At 50.4% G+C, this 20,317-nt stretch overlaps 1 protein-coding gene across 1 annotated transcript; it reads right to left on the reverse strand.

Annotated features, from left to right (window-relative positions):
- Positions 1 to 2,916: 2,916 nt before the first annotated feature.
- Positions 2,917 to 6,082, reverse strand: LOC105498256 (aquaporin 10). The gene is made up of 6 exons (XM_071068701.1): positions 5,978 to 6,082; positions 5,464 to 5,623; positions 4,419 to 4,556; positions 4,179 to 4,297; positions 3,732 to 3,949; positions 2,917 to 3,257 (listed from the first exon to the last, which is right to left on the reverse strand). The coding sequence occupies exons 1-6, from the start codon at positions 6,080 to 6,082 to the stop codon at positions 3,059 to 3,061; spliced, it is 939 nt and encodes a 312-aa protein (XP_070924802.1). The 3' UTR covers positions 2,917 to 3,058.
- Between the last annotated feature and the right edge of the window lie 14,235 nt (positions 6,083 to 20,317).

Below are 20,317 nucleotides of genomic sequence, written 5' to 3' on the forward strand. Positions count from 1 at the left end.
CTCTGCCTGCTTCCACCTTCCCATGTCCTTTCTTTCTCCCAAAAGGTTCAAGGCCTGGCCTTACAAGGCAGAGCCTCATCCTTACTCCCCAGCCTGGCCCAAAGGAAACTGCCAGCCAGTCACCTCCTCTTTCCTTTTCTGGGTGGAAGGCCTTTCACCTCCTCATCCTCTTTGGTTCCCTTTGCCTCTAGCCTACCAGGCATACCCCACCAGCCTGTCAGCCCCAAGAGATACTAATTGCCTGTCTGGCCAACCTCTGTAATTACAGACTCTGCCCATGGCCTAGTCACCCACACCAGTTCTCCCTGCGCAAGCTCAGATCCCGCCCTTACACCAGGTCAGGCAATCCTGAAAACCAGAAGTCCTTTTCATCCCTGACCTTCTCCAACTATGGCAGGCCAGGGTGCCTGGCTCAGGAAGAAAAACCTCATCCATATTTTAGAGATGCCAAGCCCTCCTCCAGGGCCCCCAGCCAGGGTCTCCACCCAGTCTGAGTATGAGTCACGGGAGGGTGGGGAGCACAGGGAGAGGTTAAAGGATGCAAGGGTGGACATCACAAGTTCTACGGGCAGCCCCGCCCTTGGGGAGGAAGGGATCAAGAAACACTATCAGCCTAAAGATCTGAGTTTGAGTCCCATGAAAGAGTTAATGTAAGAGCTGCACACGCCATCAGGAGTCAGGAGTCTGGATATGGACCAGGAAAGTTGTTTTACCTCTGAGACCCTGGGGAGACTGGAAGCAGGCTTGGCCCCAGACCTCATCCCCTCTGCGGGGGCCATCATTCCAAGGGGAAGGGAGGAGAAACCTGGGAACAGGGATCCCCTCTCACTTTTCCTTCTCAAAGTCTCACACAGCCTGGGTTTTTTCTGAGCAGGTCAGGCCCATCAGCCACGTTGCCCGGTCACCCAGCCCCAGCCCCCTCTCGGCCACATTTGGGATAAAAATAGCCAGCCCCGGCAAGCAGGCAATGCTCCATGGAGGAAAACAGCTCCTCCTATAGGTCCGATCCCTGCTCCCTTCCAAGCAAGAGCCCCAAAGGTTGGCCACTTCTTTCAGAGGAGGCTGGCAGGTCAGGGAAACAGGAGGAACTGGAACTCGAGACCCCCAGCTCACTGGCCACCAACACGAGCTCGGGCCACCTTCCCTCACCAAGGACAGAACTCAGGGCTCCCAGCACAGCTATCATGTCCCAGAGCTACCGCCCCTCCTGACACCCTCAGTTTTCCTCAGGCAGAGACCTCCACCTTACTGAGACAAAGCCTACCAGCCCAAACTCCCTTCTCCAGGCACCAAACCCTCGGGTCCCGGTTACTCCTCTCGCCCAACAACTCTCTGGGCGGGTCTCCCCTGGCCGAGACTGCACGAGCTTCTCCTTGGCACTCGCGCCGCTCTCCTGCTCTCCACGCGCCCCTTCGGCACCCCATCCTCCCATCCTGCACACACAGCCCCCCGCTCTACCCCGTCCCCGGGCACCCGACAGCCCCTCCTCTCCAGTCGGCAGCCACCTCCGTCCCGTCTGGACGCAGCTCCCGACTCTCGGCCCCTGGTGCTCCCCTGTCTACACCCGCTCCCGGGCCCCTCCAGCCCCGCGGCTGCGGCCGCATCTCCCTCTGCCCTCCCGGCCCCGCGCTCCCGGGCGCCCCCGCCTTGCCTCGCCTCGCCTCGCCTCACCTCAGCGCTCAGCGCTCGGCGCCCGCCCCGGCGGCCCCGTACTGCCCATGCCGGGGGCTGGGGCGGGGGGCGCTCGGCTCGGCTCCCCGCGGGCTCCCGCCCCCCCAGCTGCGGCCCCGCTCCACCGGGGCCTCGGCCCGCTACTTTGTGTCAGTTTCGGCCACGGCGGGGCGGAAGTGACGGAGCCGGCGGCGGGGACCGGGGGGCGGGAGGGGGTTTTGGGGAGGGGAGAAGGAGCGGGGAAGAGGGAGCAGCCATCTTTGTGCGGGGCAGGGGGAGGGTCTTAGCCCTTCCGAGGCTCGGCGTGGCCGGGCCGCGAACTCGCCACACGTACTCATCCGCATCTTAAAAGAAAAAACAATTCGGGAGGCTACATCGTTCTGAGGGTTGTTTTTTTTTTTTTTTTTTTTAAATTCGGAAGAAGGGAATAGAGGAACACTGCCTTCTCTGCAAAACGAGCATCCTCTGCAGGGAGCGGCAGGAGAGCTGTAGAAGTGGTGAACAACCAGAATTTTCCCCAGCGCTAGGTTGCCTTCAGCCCCAGACTTTCGCACCTCGGAGCCGTCCGCCCTCGGTTCCTTCACCTTACCTCCTCGCCCTGGCTCATTTCACTGTTTCTCAACTCTCTTTGAATGAACGACACAGCACCAAGATTTCTAGGAACGGTGCCTCAGTTTCCCCGCCTTGCTCTCTATCTCTGTGCTCCACCGCCCTCTCGCCCTCCCTCCGCCCGCCCTCCCTCCGCCCGCCCTCCCTCCGCCCGCCCTCCCTCCGCCCGCCCTCCCTCCGCCCGCCCTCCCTCCGCCCGCCCTCCCTCCGCCCGCCCTCCCTCCGCCCGCCCTCCCTCCGCCCGCCCTCCCTCCGCCCCCACCACGCCCCCTGGGTGGAGGCGGCTTCCCTACACCTAACACGGTCCCCAACACCCTCTGGGGGAGGCGCCCCTGAGGGGGTGAAAGTGGGAGGCGCCGAGGCGATGCGAGCTGGGAGTCGGCAGTCGGGACAGGCTACGGAGGGCAGTCCCCAGAGTTGTGCCCTACACTGGATGGGGGCCCCCTCCACCCTGCAGATGCCCGGAGCAGTCCCCATCCAGCGGCCAGGTGTGCACCCTCTAGCGGCTACCTCGAGCAACTACTTTACGAGAGGCCTTGAGGGTCAGAAAACCGCTTTGCAGAAGGAGGGAATGAGAAGCCTGAGTCCTGGTACCTTATCCTCCTCCACTTCTCCCTGTCCAGGATCCTTCTTAGTTTAGGAAGAAGGGATGCCAAATGGGTAAACAGAGAAGCCTCCCAGGTTCTGGCACATTAACAAAGGGGAAGAATAACTGTTGCTCCCAGGCGGGGTCAGTGGCTGGCTCCAGGGTCCATGAGTGAAGTAAGGGTTGTCCTAATCATAGCTTACACTCCAGCATCTGAGCTGAGGCAGGAGTTTCCAACTCTGAGGCTTTGTGTTGGGCAGACACCAGATCCTGAGCTGGCTCTGGGTCCTCAGGGTGGTGCAGAGCCACCAATAGCTGGTAAGTGGCTGTGCCAAGGGTGGCCCCCACCAGAGGGGCCACCACAGGCACCCACCACCAGCCATTACCAGCACTGCAAAAGAAGGACAATGGGAAGGTATCAGGAGTGACTCCCTTTGCCTCCCCCTCTCCAAGGACAGGGGGTAGTAACAAGAGAGTGCACTAAAGTTGTTCCCAGGGTGGTAGACACCAGGAAGAGGATTGCCTTGGCACCAAAGCATAGTATTTAGAAGACGGAACCCCAGGAGAGCTTGGTCCAGCCTCTTGCCTTAGGGAATTATCTGAATATATTAATTTTGCTGATGAAGTCGCTAATGTGCACGGAGGTAATATGGCATGCCTAAGAACACAACCTCTAAATCTTACTGTTTCAGTGAAAAGTTGGGAGGGAAGCAAGGGAGAAAGGGGGAGCATGTGACTTGGAGAAAGAACACTGTCCTAAGAGGCCAAGAGAGCTATTTAAAGGCTGAGTGCTGTGGACCCAGGGACAGAGCCCTTAGCAGAGGAAGGTGAGTGGAGGCCAGCACCAGGGGAGGCTATCTCCCACCTGAAGACTTCAGGACCCCAGCCAGCCACGTAGGTGAAGAGACGTGGGCCCAAGTCCCGGGCAGGGTTGAGTGGAAACCCACAGTTGGCACCCATGGATAACCCGATGGCCAGGATCAGCATCCCCACCACCACAGGCTCCAGACCCGCAGGGACTCCCTTGTTCCGTCTGTCCAGGATGGCTAAGAGCCCCACCATCAGCATACCGGTGCCCAGAACCTTGGAGTCAACAGAGGCAGAGGGTTCCCTGTCAGCTGCCAAGTGCTCCGTCTACCCTCTCTCATCCAAATATTCCATGTCATCTGGCTTTGTGCAACACAGGCAGTTGGGGATGGTGGGGGGCGCCAAGATAGACCCAACCCACACTCCACCCAGAGACTGAACAATAGGCTGGGGTCCCGAGGAATGGGGCGAAAGTTGTGTCCCCAGGTCTCCCCCTCACACCTACCTGATCCAGGAAGCCGTTGTTCAGGGACAGATAGGGGGCAGGATAGGTGGCAAAAATGGAGGCTGTTTCCTTGGGGCCAGTCACTGTCAGGTTCCCACCTGTATAGTTCTGTAGGGCATCTGTGGAGGAGGGGAACACCCAGGATTTCCCTCTTCGCTCATTCATCCAAAACCATTCTGAGGCACCCCTGGCCACCCACAGGTGCTCCCAAGGCACGGCTCCCTCTGTTCCCTCTGTCACCATAGTAGAGAACATAGGTGGCTCCCGAAGCACAGAAAGCAGACAGCAACTGCACTAAGATGTAAATGGGGAGCTTGACCCAGGGGAGGCGTCCAACGATGCACATGGCCAGGGAGAAGGCTGGATTCAGGTGGGCCCCTTCAAGGATCAAGGAAAGAAAAACAGCATCTATCAAGTGTCACTGCCAGGCATTGTCACCAGACAACACTGCTGCTCCTTCCTACAGCTCTTAAGGCAGGTAGTATAATTCCCATCACACAGCTTAGCAAATTGAGGCTCCAGGATGTTAAGCGACTTAGCAAAGTCACACTGTGGGCTGGGCACAGTGGCTCACGCCTGTAATCCCAGCACTTTGGGAGGCTGAGGCGGTGGATCACTTGAGGTCAGGAATTCCAGACCAGCCTGGCCACATGGTGAAACCGCATTTCCTCTAAAAACACAAATATTAGCCAGGCGTGGTGGCAGGCACCTGCAAAATCAGCTATTCGGGATGCTGAGGCAGGAGAATCGCATGAACCCAGAAGGCCGAGGTTGCAGTGAACAGAGACCACATCACTGCTCTCCAGCCTGGGCAACAGACTGAAACTCCATCTCAAAAAAAAAAAAAAAAGAAGAAGAAGAAGAAGACACTGAATCCAAGGTTGGAACCTAGGTCTGTCTGCTTTTTCCACAGCAACACACTATGTCTCAAGGTTCCAGCCAGGCACACCGATGCAGTGTGTATCTGGGGAACAAACGAGAGGTCCTGAACAGAGATGAGCCCCCAGAGGAATTCAGGTGGGGGACACAAGAGGATAGCACCTGCCCTTCGTGCCCTGCCATTGATTTCTGTCTAGGTGAGCCAAGCATTAGTGTGAGGAAACAGGATGGAGAGATACAGAAAGGGGACGGGCTGGTGGGGCTAAAGGCTTATCTCAGTCTGGGGCACTAGTCAAGGAGATAATGTCCACAAGTCACAGAAGGATTTGCGTTTCCACCATCACCAGACAGACACGCTCGCACACACGTCCCACCTGCTCCGATGACCAGACCCCACCCTCCTCACCTGAGACGTTACCACCCACGTAGATGGCTATCACAACGGCCAGAGAGCCAGCCAGAAACATGGTGAAGAAGTTGCCTTTGGTTTCTCCACTGGTTACAGCCTGGGCCGCAGCTCCTTGGGTGAGGAGCTGGTGAAAAGAGGAGAGATGAGGAACAGGGAGCCCAGGAGACCAACAGGGAGAAAGGTCGGGAAGGCCAGGGGAGAAGCCAAGAACACGAATGGGCACGGAAGACGAGCAAGGGAAGGAGAAAAGCAGAAGGAGGGAAGGGAAAAGAAATGGAGAAAGTGGAGGAAGAAGAAAGGGAAAGAATGTGGAAAAAAAGGAAGAAAAGTGACAAGAATAAAAAAGATGCAGAAGGAGAGGAAAGGAGATTACGAGAGATGAGAGGATAAAAACGAAAACGCTTAGGGAGTTGGGAGGAAGGGGGACACCAAGAGAAAGAGATAAGGACACAGAAGGAGTCAGGAACTTTTGCCCACCCCCTTCTTTCCTTTCCCCAGTGACCCTACATACCATGAGCACAAACACACCCAGAAACTCTGCCAGGCACTGCCGGGCCAGGAGGCTGCGGATCCGGAGGTGGCCCCTGATTCCAGCCGGGACCTGAGTGACGACCATGGTGGAAACACCCTATCACTGTTCACTGCTCCCTCTGTCTGCACAGGCACACTGCCACTGCACAGCTACTGCCTGCCCCCAGCAAAGATAAGGAACAGACTTTAAAACCATTAGCTCAATTCCTGAACAGCAGCTACTGTCTGTGCACGTGTGTAGGCTAGGAAACAGAGAGATAACAGGAGAATGTCCGGGAGCAGGCTATGAGCACAGAGCCTGGGGTTTGCCCAACATCTGTCTCTTCTGTCATTCATTCCCATTCGTCACAGGACTAGCCTCCTCCATCCTGACAAATCGAAAGAAGTACCCTGCTTCATATACATTAGATCTCTTAGTCCTGAAGTCAGTTCTGCAAAGTAATACTATTGCTTCCATTCTACAGATGAAGCCAGTGGGCCTTAGAACTCTCCAAGATCACCAATTTTCTTTCTTTCTTTCTTTTTTTTTTTTTTTTTGAGACAGAGTCTCTCTCTGTCGCCAGACTGGAGTGCAGTGGCACCATCTCAGTTCACTGCAACCTGCGCCTCCCAGGTTCAAGCAATTCTCCTGCCTCAGCCTCCCAAGTCAATAGGACTACAGGTCCACCACACCTGGCTAATTTTGATATTTTTTTGTAAAGATGTGGTTTCTTGGGAGGCCGAGGCAAGCAGATCATGAGATCAGGAGATCAAGACTATCCTGGCCACATGGTGAAACTCCATCTCTACTAAAATACAAAAAAATTAGCTAGGCGTGGTGATGCGTGCCTGTAGTCCCAGCTACTCGGGAGGCTGAGGCAGGGGAATTGCTTGAACCAGGGAGGCGGAGGTTGCAGTGAGCCGAGATTGCGCCACTGTACTCCAGCCTGGGCGACAGGGAGAGACTCTGTCTCAAAAAAAAAAAAAAGAAAGAAAGAAAGACGGGGTTTCACCATGCTGGCCAGGCTGGTCTCAAACTCCTGGCCTCTAGTGATCCATCTTCCTTGGCCTCCCAAAGTGCTGGGATTACAAGTGTGAGCCACTGTGCCCAGCCCAAGATCACACAACTATTTCATGGCTGAGTGAATTCAAATCCACATCTTCTGACTCTCCGTCTGTTAACCCACAAAGCCTCTCATTTAGAACCTGAAGCCTTTCCCCAAACCATTTGGATGCTTGAAGAACTCAACAGGCATCTGGAGAGACTGGGTTAAAGACCATAGACTGTGGGAATGAAACCCACACATTGAGTGCTTGTACTTCCCTTATGCCGAGTCTCACATAGGTTAGAGAATGCTCCATCTTTGCGTCCCCTGACATGGCTCGACATGAGGCCTTCACACTCCTACTTCTTCATATCTCAAGCCTGCAATTGAATGCATTCAAAGAATCTACTTCTAGACACTGGAGAAACAGTGGTGAACAAAACATAGTCACTGCCCTCCTAGAGCTTATGTTCTAGTAGGTGGAAACAAACAATATGCAATTTAAAAAATTACAATATACAGTTTATGGCCGGGCGCAGTGGCTCACGCCTGTAATCCCAGCGCTTTGGGAGGCCGAGGCGGGCGGATCACAAGGTCAGGAGATCGAGACCACGGTGAAACCCCGTCTCTACTAAAAATACAAAAAAAAAAAATTAGCCGGGCACGGTTGTGGGCGCCTGTAGTCCCAGCTACTCGGGAGGCTGAGGCAGGAGAATGGCGTGAACCCGGGAGGCGGAGCTTGCAGTGAGCCGAGATCGCGCCACTGCACTCCAGCCTGGGCGACAGAGCGAGACTCCGTCTCAAAAAAAAAAAAAAAAAAAATATATACAGTTTATGAGGTTCTTCAGGGCTACCATTATGACTTATGTAACTCTGTGGGCTCTACCACTGTCCTGGGCACATCTGTGTGAAATAGTATTTCTTTACTGGGTTTAATGAATACTATAGTGCTCCACCCAGATTCTCCCTTGGGAGTCAATATGCCCATGCACTAGCTGCAGGTAATATCAGCTGCTGATACCACATAGCTACCTCCCTCATTGGGCAATGCCCTTCAAGTCAGAAAGGTGCATCACTGAAGGTTACATGCCCTCATGGAGCCCATGTCCAACACTGATTGATGCAGGGATATAAAAGTCTAGCCTCTTTACCTTGCTTTGCAACAACTCTAAAGGGCTGTTCCAGCTCCAGTTCCCCCACAGGATCCGTTGAGGCATCTGTTATATCATCCATGTGTGTCAGTTTCTCCTGATGCCTAATCTTGTTACAGGAAAGGGGTCTGAATTCAGATCCCAAGAGAGGGTTCTTGGATCTCACACTAGGAAGAATTCAGGCTAGGTGCAGTGGCTCACGCCTGTAATCCCAGCACTTTGGGAGGCCGAGGCAGGTGGATCATGAGGTCAGGAGATCGAGACCAGCCTGGCTAGCACGGTGAAACCCAGTCTCCACTAAAAATACAAAAAAATTAGCCAGGCATGGTGGCGAGCACCTGTAGTCCCAGCTACTCAGGAGACTGAGGCAGGAGAATGACGTGAACCCGGGAGGCAGAGGTTGCAGTGAGCTGAGATCACGCCACTACACTCCAGCCTGGGTGACAGAGCAATACTCTGTCTCAAAAATAATAATAATAATAATAATAATAATAATAATAATAATTCAGGGCGAGTTCGTAAAGTGAAAGCAAGTTTATTAGGAAAGTAAAGGAATAGAAAAATGGCTACTCCATAGACAGAGCAGCCCCGAGGGCCGCTGGTTGTCCATTTTTATGGTTGTTTCTTGATGATATGCTAAACGAGAGGTGGATTATTCACTCCTCTCCTTTTTAGACCATATAGGGTAACTTCCTGTCATTGCCATGGCATTTATAAACTATCATGGCATGAGCCACCATGCCCGGCCATGACCTGTATCTTATTGCAACCTCCCTAACTCATCCTGTGACTTAGAATGCCTTAATCATCTGTGAATGCAGCCCAGTAAGTCTCACTCTTCTTTTACTCAGCTCGTATTCAAAATAGACTTGCTCTGGTTCACATGCCTCTGACATTTCCCCCCTTCCTTTTATAAGAGAACCACTAATCCTAAGGGTTGCAGAGGGACTAAGATCCATCTGCTGTAAGTTCTTCAGGTTGAATAGGGGTGATGATATTTTTGCCTAACTCTCAGCATCTCTCATATTCATGGTAGGAGGAGTTCAGTTGGAAAGTGTTGGTATGGGCCAGGTAGGGTGGCTCACGCCTGTAATCCCAGCACTTTGGGAGGCCGAGGCAGGCGGATCACCTGAGGTCAGGAGTTCAAGACCAGACTGGCCAACATGGTGAAACCCTGTCTCTACTAAAAAATACAAAAAAAATTAGCCAGGTATGGTGGCAGGTGCCTGTAACCCCAGCTACTTGGGAGGCTGAGGCAGGAGAATCGCTTGAACCTGGGAGGCAGAGGTTGCAGCAAGCCGAGACTGTGCCATTGCACTCCAACCTGGGCAACAAGAATGAAACTCCATCTCAAAAGAAAGGAAGGGGAGGGGAGGGGAAGGGAGGGAAAGGGAAGGGAAGGGAAGGGAAGGGAAGGGAAGGGAAGGGAAGGGAAGGGAAGGGAAGGGAAGGGAAGGGAGCTTTGGTATGATGAGGGCCACTCATGAGTTCTGACAGAAGGTGATACTCTGGAAGATTTGTAAGTGTTCAATTTAAGAAAACATTCAGTAAGCTTGTCCTGCATTCCTATACAAAGATTACAACAGCTATATATTCCACAACAGTAAAGCAAAATAAGTAAAATTATCCCAAGTAAACTAAACTAGAAGGCTTTCCACGAACTGAGGAACTGTTGGAACCATGCTGATACGGGGTTGCTAGATGATTCCAGTACATGCCCAGAATTAGAATATTGATGCAGATTTTTACATTACCCATCCCTCTTGTTTCTTCTGAGCAGCAGTCAGAGGCCACTGGTTGGTTCACAGGATTAAGCAGGGTTAGCCTAAATCGCAGAAGCAAACTTAAAGACAACTGCTGAGACTGGAATTTAATAACAAGTGTATCATAATTCTTGAAACAATTTTTCTCTCTCCAGTTTCCCATTTTTATGAAAGACCATTTTTATGGTAAGACTGATGTGCTTTATTATACTTGGCCTGATGATTGTATAAAGTGCAGCAAGAATAAATAATTTTCACATAGGCTTTTAAAATTGTCTTTGATGGAACTCTGTTCCATAGAAAGAATCTTAGATAAGACTTTTTTAGAGCTGAGCCCTGTCATGGGTTTGTACCCTCACATACCTATGAGTTGGGTAAATTCCTCCTCTCCTTTTGAGGTCCCAAGATAACTTGGGGCTCCTGGACCTTTTAGAAGGTGACATTCTTTACTTACCACAGGTCAGAAACCCTGTACAGGGACTGTGTAGGCAAGGTTATGAGCTCAGTTAACTAAGTGGCTTTTATAGGCTTTACAAGTCAAGTTTGATTCCTTAATGGAAAGCACACCATTCCAGTCAAAGTCTTGGTAAAATAACCAATTTCTCCAATTGTGTCCTCTTGCAAAAGAAAACAGATTATTATTACCCTTATGCAAATAACTGCATTGCCATAAATTAAGAATACACACAAATAATTTCCAAATTCTGGAGAAATCAGGTAGAGAGATAAATATTCTCCAAGTGTTATTCACAGGAGTGTACTTTACTGGATTGTTAAAAGCTGTAAATATCTGAAAAGAAAAGTTACCTTGATTCTGAAAAATAAAACAAAGGATCAGCAATGTTTTAAGCAAAGGCAAAAAGATTGCTTTAGTCTTCTTTAGTTTATGCAGTTAACTTTTGTTAGATATCTATGAACATTTCAGCTCTCCATGAGAGTTCTGAAAGTTGTTTCCTCTACTCTAATGTCACAATCTCCAAAGTTTCAGAAACCTGCATTTAAGTGCACCTGTTAAAGTCCTATGGCTGATTATAAACCACCGTCTAAAGAAGATCAAAACAAGACAATTGTCTGTGGATGATAAAAAGTCTTAGGGCTGGGTGCAGTGGTTCACATCTGTAATCCCAGCACTTTTGGAGGCTGAGGCGGGTGGATCACTTGAGGTCAGGAGTTCGAGACCAGCCTGGCCAACATGGTGAAACCCCATCTCTACCAAATATCCAAAAAATAGCCAGGCATAGGGCAGGTACCCATAATCCCACTACTCAGGAGGCTGAGGCAGGGGACATGCTTGAACCTGGGAGGCGGAGGTTGCAGTGAGCTGAGATCATGCCACTGCACTCCAGCCTGGGTGACAGAGCAAGACTCCATCTCAAAAAAAAAGTCTTAGGACAGCCACTAGTAAAGCCACATTGACTAGGAAATTTTGGTTACTTCTGTGGCATACAAAATGTTATGCAACAGTTATTAATAACATATGCTAAGTCATATTAGAATTATAGGATTTTTTCATAATTTTGGAACATGTACCAATAACACATTTAATCTAATGCTCCAAAGTAGATAAACTGAACAATTTTTTTGTTGTCGTTGTTTTTTGTTTTTGGGTTTTTTTTTTTTAGACCAAGTCTCCCTCTGTTGCCCAGGTTGGAGTGCAATGGCACGATCTCAGCTCATTGCAACCTCCACCTCCTAGGTTCAAGAGATTCTACTGCCTCAGCCTCCTGAGTAGCTGGGATTACAGGCACACACCATCACGCCCAGCTAATTTTTTTGTATTTTTAGTAAAGACAGGGTTTCACCATATTGGTCAGGCTGGTCTTGAACTCCTGATCTTGTGATCCACCTGCCTCAGCTGCCCAAAGTGCTGGGATTACAGGCGTGAGCCACTGCACTTGGCCTAAATTGAACAATTTTTTTTTTGAGACGGAGTCTTGCTCTGTTGCCCAGGCTGAAGTGCAGTGGTGCCATCTCAGCTCACTGCAAGCCCTGCCTCCTGGGTTCACACCATTCTCCTGCCTCAGCCTCCTGAGTAGCTGGGACTACAGGCGCCCACCACTATGCCGAGCTAATTTTTGTGTGTGTGTTTTTAGTAGAGACAGGGTTTCACCATGTTAGCCAGGATGGTCTCGATCTCCTGACCTTATGATCCGCCCGTCTCAGCCTCCCAAAGTGCTGGGATTACAGGTGTGAGCCACTGCGCCTGGCCTGAACAATTTTTAATAGTCAAAGAAGCAGCTTATGACCTTAAAGAATTTAGCAAACTTGCCGGGCGCGGTGGCTCACGCCTGTAATCCCAGCACTTTGGGAGGCCGAGGCGGGCGGATCACAAGGTCAGGAGATCGAGACCACGGTGAAACCCCGTCTCTACTAAAAATACAAAAAATTAGCCGGGCGCGGTTGTGGGCGCCTGTAGTCCCAGCTACTCGGGAGGCTGAGGCAGGAGAATGGCGTGAACCCGGGAGGCGGAGCTTGCAGTGAGCCAAGATCGCGCCACTGCACTCCAGCCTGGGCGACAGAGCGAGACTCCTTCTCAAAAAAAAAAAAAAAAAAAAAAAAAAAAAAAAAAAAAAAAAAAAAAAAAAGAATTTAGCAAACTTAATATCTGCATAATTTAGACCAAATGTTTACATTTTTTATTTGTTTTGTTTTTTTGTTTCTTTTTAGTCAGAGTCTTGCTCTGTCACTCAGATTGGAGTGTGGTCACTTGATCTTGGCTCACTACAACCTCCACCTCCCGGGTTCAAGTGATTCTCCTCCCTCAGCCTCCCAAGTAACTGGGACTACAGGCTTGCACCACTACACTTACTTTTTGTATTTTTCAGTGAGATGGGGTTTCATCATGTTGGCCAGGCTGGTCTTGAACTCCTGACCTCAAGTGATCTCCTCGCCTCAACCTCCCAAAGAGCTGGGGTTCAGGCATGAGCCATCACACCCGGCCAAAATGTTTACATTTTTGAAGATTTTTTTATTTTGCCAATAATCTTTCAAACTGTCTTTATTTCCCAAAGATTACTTAAGTCACATGAACTAAATAAAGGGCATTCCACTTTTTACTTTTCTGATAAAATGTTTGATTTAAGCACTTCTTATTGTTAAACCAATTAATTAAAGCTTTTTCATATATAAACTTTACATACATAATACATATAAATACACAGACAGACAGAAGATAAGGATCATCCCCTAAGCTGGGAATTTGACCTTAAACCAGGGCTGCCATTGTGAAAAGAGAAAGCATGGCCACATGGCTACAAGGTCAAGCTGCTAAGGACATACAAGACAAGAAGGAGGCCGGGCGTGGTGGCTCACACCTGTAATCCCAGTACTTTGGGAGGCTGAGGTGGGCAGATCACCTGAGGTCAGGAGTTCGAGGCCAAACTGACCAACATGGAGAAACCCCATCTCTACTAAAAATACAAAATTAGCCGGACGTGGTGGTGCATGCCTGTAATCCCAGCCACCTGGGAGGCTGAGGCAGGAGAATCACTTGAACCTGGGAGGCAGAGGTTGCAGTGAGCTGAGATGGTGCCATTGCACTCTAGCCTGGGCAACAAGAGCGAAACTCTGTCTCAAAATAAATAAATAAATAAATAAATAAGAGAATGAAATGTGAAAGCATTTGTAGCTCATGCAAGAAAGAATTCAGGGTGAAGTCCATACAGTAAAGTGAAAGCAAGCTTATTAGGAAAGTAAAGGAATAAAAGAATGGCTACTCCATACACAGAGCAGCCCCAAGCGCCGCTGGTTGCCTGTTTTTATGGTTGTATCTCGATTACATGTTAAACAAGGGGTGGATTATTCATGCCTCCCCTTTGAGATCATATAGGGTAACTTCCTGTTGTTGCCATGGCATTTGTAAGCTGTCATGGCACTGGTGGGAGTGTAGCAGTGAGGAAGACCAGAGGTCAGTGTAGTCATCTTGGTCTTGGTGAGTTTTAGCTGGCTTCTTTACTGCAACCTGTTTTACCAGCAAGGTCTTTATGACCTGTATCTTGTGACAACCTCCTACTTAATCCTATGACTTTCTTTTTTTTTGAGGTGGAGTCTCACTCTGTCACCCAGGCAGGAGTACAGTGGTGCAATCTTGACTCACTGCAACCTCCGTCTCCTGGGTCCAAGTAATTCTCCTGTCTGAGACTATCGAGTAGCTGGGACTGTAGGCACACGTCACCATGCCTGGTTAGTTTTTGTATTTTTAGTAGAGACGGGGTTTCGCCATGTTGGCCAGGCTGGTCTCGAACTCCTGACCTCAGGTGATCCATCTGCCTCAGCCTCCAAAAGTGCTGGGGTTACAGGGGTGAGCCACCACACCCAGCTGTCCTTCCTACAGCTCTTCAGGCAGGTAGCATTATTCCCATCACACAGCTTAGGAAATTGGGGTTCCAGGATGTTAAGCAACTTATCAAAGTCACACTGTGAATCCAAGGTTAGAACTTAGGTCTGGGCCAAGTGCATTGGCTCATGCCTGTAACCCCAGCACTTTGGGAGGCTGAGGTGGGTGGATCATCTGAGGTCAGGAGCTCAAGACCAGCCTGGCCAACATGGTGAAACACCATCTCCACTAAAAATACAAAAACCAGCTGGATGTGGTGGCACGCATCTGTAATTCCAGCTACTCAGGAGGCTGAAGCAGGAGAATCGGCTTGAACCCGGAAGGCAGAGGTGGCAGTGAGCTGAGATTGTGCCACCGCACTCCAGCCTGAGAAACGGAGCAGGACTCCATCAAAAAAAACCAAAACAAAACAAAACAAAAAACCTAAGTCTGTCTGCTTTTTCCACAGCAACGCACGATGTCTCAAGGCTCCAGCCAGGCACACTGATGTCTGGGGGAAAAGCAGGAGAGGTTCTGAGCAGAGATAAGCCCCCAGAGGACTTTGGGTGGGGGACACAAGAGGATAGCACCTGCCCTTCGTGCCCTGCCATCAATTTCTGTCTAGGTGAGCCAAGCATTAGTGTGAGGAAACGGGATGGAGAGATACAGAAACAGAAAGGGGACGGGCTGGTGGGGCCAAAGGCTTATCTCAGTCCGGGGCACTGGTCAAGCTCAAGGAGATAATGTCCATGAGTCACAGAAGGATTTGCGTTTCCACCATCACCAGACAGACACGCTCGCACGCACGTCCCACCTGCTCTGATGACCAGACCCCACCCTCCTCACCTGAGACGTTACCACCCACGTAGATGGCTATCACAACGGCCAGAGAGCCAGCCAGAAACATGGTGAAGAAGTTGCCTTTGGTTTCTCCACTGGTTACAGCCTGGGCCGCAGCTCCTTGGGTGAGGAGCTGGTGAAAAGAGGAGAGATGAGGAACAGGGAGCCCAGGAGACCAACAGGGAGAAAGGTTGGGAAGGCCAGGGGAGAAGCCAAGAAGATGAATGGGCACGGAAGACAAGCAAGGGAAGGAGAAAAGCAGAACGAGGGAAGGGAAAAGAAATGGAGAAAGTGGAGGAAGAAGAAAGGGAAAGAATGTGGGAAAAAAAGAAGAAAAGTGACAAGAATAAAAAGGATGAAGAAGGACAGGAAAGGAGATTAGGAGAGACGAGAGGATAAAAACGAAAACGGATAGGGAGTTGGGAGGAAGGGGACACCAAGAGAAAGAGATAAGGACACCAGAAGGAGTCAGGAACTTTTGCCCACCCCCTTCTTTCCTTTCCCCAGTGACCCTACATACCATGAGCACAAACACACCCAGAAACTCTGCCAGGCACTGCCGGGCCAGGAGGCTGTGGATCCGGAGGTGGCCCTTGATTCCAGCCGGGGCCTGAGTGACGACCATGGTGGAAACACCCTATCGCTGTTCACTGCTCCCTCTGTCTGCACAGGCACACTGCCACTGCACAGCTACTGCCTGCCCCAGCAAAGACAAGGAACAGACTTTAAAACCATTAGCTCAGTTTTGCGCATTGGTTCACACCTGTAATCCCAGCACTTTGGGAGGTCGAGGTGGGTGGATTACGTGAGGTCAGGAGTTTGAGACCAGTCTGACTAACATGCTGAAACCCTGTCTCTACTAAAAATAAAAAAGTTAGCTGGCGGTGGTGGTGGGCACCTGTAATCCCAGCTACTCAGGAGACTGAGGCAGGAGAATCGCTTGAACTCAGGAGGCACAGGTTGCAGTGAGCTGAGATAGCGCCATTGCACTGTAGCCTGGGCAACAAGAGCAAAACTCTGTCTCAAAAAAAAAATAAAAATAAAAATAAAACAAATAAAAGAATGAAATGTGAAAGCATTTGGAGTTCACGCAAGAAAGAATTCAGGGTGAAGTCCATACAGTAAAGTGAAAGCAAGCTTATTAGGAAAGTAAAGGAATAAAAGAATGGCTACTCCATACACAGAGCAGCCCCGAGGGCCGCTGGTTGCCTATTTTTATGGTCGTATCTCGATTACATGTTAAACAAGGGGTGGATTATTCATGCCTCCCCTTTGAGATCATATAGGGTAACTTCCTGTAGTTGCCTTGGCATTGTAAGCTGTCATGGCACTGGTGGGAGTATAGCAGTGAGGAAGACCAGAGGTCAGTGTAGTCATCTTGGTCTTGGTGAGTTTTAGCTGGCTTCTTTACTGCAACCTGTTTACCAGCAAGGTCTTTATGACCTGTATCTTGTGACAACCTCCTACTTAATCCTATGACTTTCTTTTTTTTTTGAGGTGGAGTCTCACTCTGTCACCCAGGCAGGAGTACAGTGGTGCAATCTTGACTCACTGCAACCTCCGTCTCCTGGGTCCAAGTAATTCTCCTGTCTAAGACTACGAGTAGCTGGGACTGTAGGCACACGTCACCATGCCTGGCTAGTTTTTGTATTTTTAGTAGAGATGGAGTTTCGCCATGTTGGCCAGGCTGGTCTCGAACTCCTGACCTCAGGTGATCCATCTGCCTCAGCCTCCAAAGTGCTGGGGTTACAGGGGTGAGCCACCACACCCAGCTGTCCTTCCTACAGCTCTTCAGGCAGGTAGCATTATTCCCATCACACAGCTTAGGAAATTGAGGCTCCAGGATGTTAAGCAACTTATCAAAGTCACATTGTGAATCCAAGGTTAGAACTTAGGTCTGGGCCGAGTGCATTGGCTCATGCCTGTAACCCCAGCACTTTGGGAGGCTGAGGTGGGTGGATCATCTGAGGTCAGGAGCTCAAGACCAGCCTGGCCAACATGGTGAAACACCATCTCCACTAAAAATACAAAAATCAGCTGGGTGTGGTGGCACGCATCTGTAATTCCAGCTACTCAGGAGGCTGAGGCAGGAGAATCGGCTTGAACCCGGGAGGCAGACGTGCAGTGAGCTGAGATCGTGCCACCGCACTCCAGCCTGGGAAACAGAGCAGGACTCCGTCAAAAAAATAAATAAAACAAACCTAAGTCTGTCTGCTTTTTCCACAGCAACACACTATGTCTCAAGGCTCCAACCAAAGCAGGAGAGGTCTTGAGTGGAGATGAGCCCCCAGAGGACTTCAGGTGGGGGACACAAGAGGATAGCACCTGCCCTTCGTGCCCTGCCATCGATTTCTGTCTAGGTGAGCCAAGCACTAGTGTAAGGAAACGGGATGGAGAGATACAGAAAGGGGACGGGCTGGTGGGGCCAAAGGCTTATCTCAGTCCGGGGCACTGGTCAAGCTCAAGGAGATAATGTCCATGAGTCACAGAAGGATTTGCGTTTCCACCATCACCAGACAGACACGCTCGCACGCACGTCCCACCTGCTCTGATGACCAGACCCCACCCTCCTCACCTGAGACGTTACCACCCACGTAGATGGCTATCACAACGGCCAGAGAGCCAGCCAGAAACATGGTGAAGAAGTTGCCTTTGGTTTCTCCACTGGTTACAGCCTGGGCCGCAGCTCCTTGGGTGAGGAGCTGGTGAAAAGAGGAGAGATGAGGAACAGGGAGCCCAGGAGACCAACAGGGAGAAAGGTTGGGAAGGCCAGGGGAGAAGCCAAGAACACGAATGGGCACGGAAGACAAGCAAGGGAAGGAGAAAAGCAGAACGAGGGAAGGGAAAAGAAAAGAAATGGAGAAAGTGGAGGAAGAAGAAAGGGAAAGAATGTGGGAAAAAAAGAAGAAAAGTGACAAGAATAAAAAGGATGAAGAAGGACAGGAAAGGAGATTAGGAGAGATGAGAGGATAAAAACAAAAACGGATAGGGAGTTGGGAGGAAGGGGGACACCAAGAGAAAGAGATAAGGACACCAGAAGAAGTCAGGAACTTTTGCCCACCCCCTTCTTTCCTTTCCCCAGTGACCCTACGTACCATAAGCACAAACACACCCAGAAACTCTGCCAGGAACTGCCCGGCCAGGAGGCTGCAGATCTGGAGGTGGCGCCTGATTCCAGCCGGGGCCTGAGTGACGACCATGGTGGAAACACCCTATCGCTGTTCACTGCTCCCTCTGTCTGCACAGGCACACTGCCACTGCACAGCTACTGCCTGCCCCAGCAAAGACAAGGAACAGACTTTAAAACCATTAGCTAGGTTGTGCGCATTGGTTCACACCTGTAATCCCAGCACTTTGGGAGGTCGAGGTGGGCGGATCACCTGAGGTCAGGAGTTTGAGACCAGCCTGACTAACATGCTGAAACCCCGTCTCTACTAAAAATACAAAAGTTAGTTGGGCGTGGTGGTGGGCACCTGTAATCCCAGCTACTCAGGAAACTGAGGCAGGAGAATCACTTGAACCCGGCAGGCGGAGGTTGCAGTGAGCTGTGATCGTACCATTGCACTCCAGCCTAGGTGATGGAACGAGACTCCATCTCAAAACAAACAAGCAAAAACCTATTAGCTCAATTCCTGAACAGCAGCTACTGTCTGTGCCCGTGTGTAGGCTAGGAAACAGAGAGATAACAGGAGAATGTCCGGGAGCAGGCTATGAGCACAGAGCCTGGAGTTTGCCCAACCTCTGTCTCTTCTATCATTCATTCCCGTTCATCACAGGACTAGCCTCCCCCATCCTGACAAATCGAAGGAAGTACCCTGCTTCATATACATTAGATCTCTTGGTCCTAAAGTCAGTTCTGCAAAGTAGTATTGTTGTTTCCATTCTACAGATGAGGCTAGTGGGCCTTAGATCTCCCCAGATCATACAATTTTTTGTTTCTTTTTTTTTGTTTTCTTTTGTTTTGTTTTTGAGACAGTCTTGCTGTGTCGCCCAGGCAAGAGTGCAGTGGCATCATCTCAGCTCACTACAGCCTCCATCTCCCAGGTTCAAACGATTCTCCTGCCTCAGCCTCCTGAGTAGCTGGGACTACTGGTGTGCACCAGCATGCCCAGCTAATTTTTATATTTTTTAGCAAAAACAGGGTTTCACCGTGCTGGCCAGGCTGGTCTCGAACTCCTGGCCTCTAGTGATCCACCCACCTAGGCCTCCCAAACTGCTGGGATTACAAGCAAGAGCCACTGTGCCTGGCCCAGGATCACACAACTATTTCATGGCTGAGTGAATTCAAATCCACATCTTCTGACTCTCCATCTGGTAACCCACAAAGCCTCTCATTTAGAACCTGAAGCCTTTCCCCAAACCATTTGGATGCTTGAAGAACTCAACAGGCATCTGGAGAGACTGGGCTAAAGACCATAGACTGTGGGAATGAAACCACACATTGAGTGCTTGTACTTCCCTTATGCCGAGTCTCACATAGGTTAGAGAATGCTCCATCTTTGCGTCCCCTGACACGGCTCGACATGAGGCCTTCACACTCCTACTTCTTCATATCTCAAGCCTCCAATTGAATGCATTCAGAGAATCTACTTCTAGACACTGGAGAAAGAGTGGTGAACAAAACATAGTCTCTGCCCTCCTAGAGCTTATGTTCTAGTAGGTGGAAACAGACAATATGCAGTTTTTTGTTTTTTTTTTCTTGAGACGGAGTTTCACTGTCGTTGCCCAGGCTGGAGTGCAATGACGTGATCTCGGCTCACCACAACCTCTGCCTCCTGGGTTCAAGTGCTTCTCCCGTCTCAGCCTCCCAAGTAGCTGGGATTACAGGCATGTGCCACCACACCCGGCTAATTTTGTATTTAGTAGAGACAGGATTTCTCTATGTTGGTCAGGCTGGTCTTGAACTCCCAAACTCAGGTGATCCACCAGCTTTGGCCTCCCAAAGTGCTGGGATTACAGATGTGAGCCACTGCGCCCAGCCAATATGCAGTTTTAAAAAATACCATGTACAGGCCAGGCACGGTGGCTCAAGCCTGTAAATCTAGCACTTTGGGAGGCTGAAGCAGGTGGATCATTTTTAGTCAGCCTGGCTACTCTGGAGGCTGAGGCAGGAGAATCGCTCAAACCCAGGAGGCAGAGGTTGCAGTGAGCAGAGATCGTGCCTCTACACTCCAGCCTAGGTGACAAGAGCAAGACTCCCTCAAAACAAAACAAAACAAAACAAAA

The sequence above is a fragment of the Macaca nemestrina genome, chromosome 1 (assembly GCF_043159975.1).
Source record: "Macaca nemestrina isolate mMacNem1 chromosome 1, mMacNem.hap1, whole genome shotgun sequence".
NCBI lineage: Eukaryota > Metazoa > Chordata > Mammalia > Primates > Cercopithecidae > Macaca > Macaca nemestrina.